This window comes from Bacillus rossius, chromosome 16, assembly GCF_032445375.1.
Source record: "Bacillus rossius redtenbacheri isolate Brsri chromosome 16, Brsri_v3, whole genome shotgun sequence".
In the NCBI taxonomy this organism is placed as follows: domain Eukaryota; kingdom Metazoa; phylum Arthropoda; class Insecta; order Phasmatodea; family Bacillidae; genus Bacillus; species Bacillus rossius.
The window spans coordinates 36,123,728-36,129,727 of record NC_086343.1 but is presented as its reverse complement, the minus strand read 5'-3'; the positions used below and the strand labels follow the sequence as shown (position 1 = coordinate 36,129,727).

Here is a 6,000-nt window from a genome sequence, read left to right as displayed (position 1 = left end):
TGTTTCGTCGACTGTTGATAAAGTGAAGTGAAAAGTTAATGTGGTTTTCATTGCTTATTAAACAACAATTTCGGCAATAAAGGTTAATTATTCTTGCATTTTAAAAATATGATTACTAGTATAATTTAAAGTATTTATTCTTTTATTATTAAAATAAAAAATGATTCAAATTTTATTCATAAAAGTATGCAATAATTTCATTAATGTTTTCTTATACCGTTGTCACGTTAAACTATCGTCCGTAAACCGACTTTACAGACAACCAATTTTTTTTAATATAAGCGTGCGCTCCGCTGATGTGTCACCGAGACCCATAGAAAAGAGAGGGAGGGCCGAGACCATTGCCATATTGAAAAGGAGAATATGTATTATAATCAGTGTAAAGCCAGCTTAATAGATATTTTAAAACTTGAGATTGCTTTTTCCATGACTATTTTTGTTTAGCCAATATATTGCAGGGAAGTTTCACTAACATAAAGTTTTATTTGGCACACCACTAAGTTTGGTATGTACACAAATATTTACTAAATTGATTATATAAGGGTTTATTTTGCTACGCGTGTGATCGTCACATTTGTATTTTGTTTACGTTTATCGACTTCCGTTTCATTTTCACTAAATTACTCCCACTAAATGCAGTACACCGATAGCTAAGTAAAATATTTACTGAACAATAATTGCCCCTTGTTAAAAAAAATATACAGCAAAATATTGACGTTAAAATGTTTAAACTCAAAACAACGCAACATTTTTACTTGCTCAACAGGTACCAGGTATCCTTTACTAATCTTCAATCTTATTTTCCTACTTAAATTCTACTTATTTGTACTCATAGGCAAACAGTACGGAAACAAACCACATTTGAAAGAATATTTATTTTTTACTAGTCTATTAAAAGTTCAGAAATGATAGCATTATTTGCTAAGAACTATTATTTTGGAACTCGTCCAACACATGTTTGTAGAAATTAGTTTTGCCATCTACATAGATGTATTTATCTATGGTTCATAAAATCTATTACGGCATAATGGAGCTTACCTAAATTTACAGAAATGAACTACCATAATAATGTTGTACATCTTCAAAAAGGTAAGTTCCCGTTCAACTTTTAGTATTATATTAAAATTACTTCACTGTACACTCCAAACTGATAATATCCGGTCAAAGAGCAAAACGAAAAAAAAAACGACGTGATTTAGAGGTTAAATTTTGGAAAACTATTAACCTTTTGAACTGATAAATGTTTACGATGATTAAACTATGGGACAGTGAAATACTTTTTTTTTAAATTTAATTTTGGGACGTGCCACTCTCCCTTATGCAATCAAATAAATATATATTTATATAAAGATACAATTCAAACTCACACACATGTAAACAGAAAGTTTCAATATACATCAACAAAATCATCCAGAACCGAAATAGGTTCTGTTCCAAAACATTCACTGCTTATTCAACATATTCCATTTATTCCCAGATAAGATTGCAGATTATTACTCACAACCTCTTAAGGCCCTTTTAAATAAATTATTTTTCATTTTTAAGATACGTTACCATTAAATGATCAAACATTAGGTCATAACCACGAGAAAGTAAACAGTTTGCATTATAAAGGTAAAGAAAATGCATAGTTATCTACATATAACAACTACTCCTAGACATTTAGGCTAAACTATTTTTCTCCAGATAATAATCCGATATTGTTACTGAATTTTGTCTTAATGCTAGTCAATGACTTGCTCAATACTGCTGATTTATTAAGCAGATAAAGGGTTACTTATTGGTGTGCTTTAAATGGATTTAGTGAATAGTGTTTTTAGTGTAATTATATCTTCATTAAAAAATCAAATGAAAACTGAAAACAATTGACCACACAAAACCATAGCAAACCAAATACCAACGCAACCAATAAAATCATCTCTCAGGTGCACTGCCAATCAGAAAACTACTCGTCTGTCATTGGCCGCGCAAGGAGAAGGGGTCGAAGGTCTATATACAATCTGTTTTACAATGTCCTCTATCCTCCCAACTTCCCAGTACACTAGCTGAGCTGTAACCCAGCAGCGAGGCCTGACAGACACAGACGCACGACACGGTAAGCCAATGGTATCCTCAGCTTTGTGCCGAGTACATTGGAGTGCGTATCTGCGCAGCTTCGGCGACAAAATTTACCTAAATAATTTTCTTTCATCAAAATTTAAGTGGGCTGGCTGGCAGCCCGGCGGGAAACGACTTAAGTCGACCCCGAAACAACCAGTGCCCCCCAAACCAATTCGGACAGCAATTTTCAAGCACCAAACACCCCCCCCCCCCCCCCACTTTTCAGATCTATCCTTCTGTTTTCCCGTAAGCCTCCTGCTTGATATTAATGCATGAAATTTTGCATACCGCATGTCAGAGCCCAGGGTTTTCCCTGTGTCTATGCAGGTTTTACCTGGGCTCAACCTATCTAGTTTTAGTCTGGTATAGTCAGTGAGGGGAGTTAGTCATGGCACCAATCGCTGCCATGGCTGGCCAATTCCCCTCCTAGCACATGATGCATGCTACCCCTTCTGTATGGCTAATACCCTGCATGATTAGAGCGTATGGGCTTCGGCCTGAGACGCACTTACTCTCCATCCCTAACCCGGAACCCTCCCCAACACACTAAGTTTTAATTTAGGTTAGGAAAAAAATGTCTTCTATCATTAATACCCAAAGTAGGGGACTGCCTGGCAGGGTCAGTGCTGGTTGTATCAACCACGAGCGCTACGCTAGCCGGAGGGGCCTATCAGGAACCATGGAAAAGGGAAATACCCACCGGACACACTTGGCAGTTAACCTCTTTTTTATAATAATAATGAAAGAAAGAAATAGTTAGCAGTAACACAAAGAATCAAAACCTTCACTTTAAAATCGATCACATTACGACAAGTTATTGGCAGCACTTTCCCAAAAAAGCAAGGCTTTCCTCTAATAATAACGCTGCTATAGAGACCACTAAGGAAGCCCCATCCAGGCAAACAATTATCTGGGTGAAGGTAGGTATAGGGTAATGTAATAAAATAATTATTGTCAAACTGTAAACGAATATCACAGGGTAACACCAAATTTTTGTTGTTGGTAAAAGCAACTTTTATATAAAATAATAAAAAAATAGTCATAATAATAAATAAAAAATTAATAACAATATAAAAAATTAAATACGTATATAGTTAAGAAAGTATGTAAGTGATGAGTCTCTGTCGGCTATCATCTCAACAGAGATGGTAGATTGGCAGACCAGTCAAATTATATTTAAGCATGAACAATCAGGCAACTTAGCCACTCCAGAGTAAGCAAATTTAGCAATCCCCTAGGCAGGAGGTAAAGGTCCATTGGATCAGGTACTCCGTAGCAAAATGCCTGGGCGATACTCAATACTCAATAGAGTATCTGTTCGGGGATCAATGCAAACAAAAAAAAAACAATAAAAAAACAGTCCTTTATCAGTCTGTCTGTGTCTGAAAACGGGAACAGATCTGAGTTCACGAAACGTAAAATAACCAGAGTAGTATATATTGGCCGGTCCTGCTACAGGTTGCTGATTCTGGATTGATGATTGACGTCACCATATTAAATTGTGACATCACGGTGACCATCTTGGATGATGATGTAAGCATTGTAATTTTCGTTACGACCCACATTTTAAATTCTGATATCAAGACAGCCATATTGTATGACGACCTTTGACTTTGACCTTGAACTTAAACTTTATACTTGACCTTTGACCTTAAACTTGAACTTTTACCAAGACCATTAACTTGAAATGGAAATTTGACCTTGACCTTGCCTTTGACCTCAGTCGACATTATGGATTCTGCCATCTGGTCATCGAGAACACCAATACGTACCTGAATGTAGGCCTACCAATTTTCGTTACGACCACCATATTGAATTCTAATAACATGTCCGCAGACTTAGATCTGATGTCCCAGTCACTTTTTTAGACTATTACGACACAGCCGCCACCTTGTTCTCTGCTGGAGGCCGGATCTCAGATAACGACACGACCATTATGTTGGTATTTCAGTTCCGCTAGAGGTGACCATCTTGGATTCCGTCTTTGTTTCGGCTATTTGTTCCTAGAGAGTTCCAGCATCGCTCTGTGTCATGCACATAAGGTCGATATTTCATTACCCGCTAATATTGTTGAGGTATTTATCGTAACAATTTTTTTTTACAAAATACATTGGAAACACTGTTATTCGAACCATGATAGCTCATACCTCTGGGTTAGAAAACATACGCCTTGGACCGCATAGCGATCAATACATTTACTTAACTGAGGATTTAAAAGGTATATACAAATAACACACATTCGGATTTGAATTTTTTTTTAATTTGAAGGAATAATTGCATCACCTGATAAATGATGTTGACAACGTCTTTATTTTCAATACTTGCTACTAGGAGAGCTAGTTAACTTACATCACCTGCTAGTGAGTGCCACCGTAATCTTGTTTTCAGTATTAGATAAAAGAGTGCTAGTGTCACGTAGTACACGAGTCATTTGCTAGAATACGTTGCCACCATAATAGTTTAATTTATACAGGTAGAGTGCAGTATTCATTTATTATCTTGACATCCAACATCTTGTTGGCCAACGTCGTCTCCAACTTAAAATTCTGTAATTTTTAACCTATAAATTTGAGAAAAAATCCAAAATTCATAAAAATATCACTTCTCAAAATAATGACTGATTCAGTCTATTCTTGTCCCCACTTCGACACCTGGATTTGGCAAAAATTCAAATTTTGGTTAAGAGAATATTTATTCAATAAAATGGCGAAAAATCCTAAATTCAGCTTAGGCTTCTAGTCTACCAGCCTCCAGTAAGCCGATGATGATATTTTGGCAGTCATTTTGGAAATTAATAATAATCAACCAAAAAATTTGGAAAATATTCTAAACAACATTAAAAAAAAATTGTGTGTTAATATAAAATTGACCCACAAGGATTTCGGCTCTTGCTTGATACTCGATCAGTGTTAAGGATAAATCATGACTTAAATAAAATTAAATCCTGTTTACCATTCCCTTTCGTGGAGTTCATTAGTCATTCTACCTACGAAAAGCTACTCTAAACAAGATACCCGTGCGAGGAAATATAGATGTTGGCGCTGTGCCTACCACTGAAGTCTAAATTTTCGACATATGGAATACCTTCCAACCAGGTCTTATACAATTTAAGGCGTATATGTCAAGTGTCTTCAGACCATGAGACCATGTCCTGAACAATGTCTGACGTTTCGACCACTTATATCCGAACAACAAGGTCAATCATGGCCTGACTACATTCTTGTCGATGAACATTCAAAAAAGGGAGGCACATTATAAAAAGAAAGTACATTCATGAAAAAGAAAGAACACTTATCAAAAAAATGTTTGTCTGTAAAGTCGGTTTACGGACGATAGTTTAACGTGACAACGTCATAACAAAACATTGATGAAATGATTGCATACTTTTATGAATAAAATTGAATACTTTTTATTATGATAAAAATTGGTTGTCTGTAAAGTCTGTTTACGGACGATAGTTTAACGCGACAACGTCATAACAAAACATTGATGAAATGATAGATGGGCGTAACGGGACACAGCGTAACGGGATAATGAGCCTAACGGGACACTTTTTCGTGCGTGCAGCCGGCGTTCATCGATTTATTAGTCGTTGTCATGTCAAAATGAAGAACATTTACCGAAAGGACACATATTTGTAAAAATTCTACTTGTAAGGGTATGAGCTCATCACATGCATGCGATCTCATTCCAGTGATACGGTCTCATCGCATGGCTACGGATCAGAGATACGATCACGTCGCAGGAATATTGAGCAGGGATACAATCTCATCGCAGGTATATATCATCGCAGGGATATGATTTTGACGCAGGGATATGAAGCAGGAACACGATATTGCTGCAGGAATATGACATAGGGATACAATCTCATAACAGGGATTCGATATCATCTGAGGGATA

General features: G+C 36.2%; 1 protein-coding gene across 4 annotated transcripts in view; it reads left to right on the top strand.

Annotated features, from left to right (window-relative positions):
- The first annotated feature begins 988 nt into the window (after positions 1-988).
- The window catches only part of LOC134540172 (uncharacterized), a 63,376-nt gene continuing 58,364 nt past the window's right edge, over positions 989-6,000 (top strand). For 2 of the 4 annotated variants that reach the window (XM_063382725.1, XM_063382727.1), the window contains exon 1: positions 991-1,089. In XM_063382725.1, the coding sequence (XP_063238795.1) occupies positions 1,069-1,089 (21 nt within the window). In that variant the 5' untranslated portion in view covers positions 991-1,068. Of the gene's footprint in view, positions 1,090-6,000 lie in introns of all 4 variants that reach the window. The other 2 variants (XM_063382726.1, XM_063382723.1) reach the window with 2 other exon arrangements.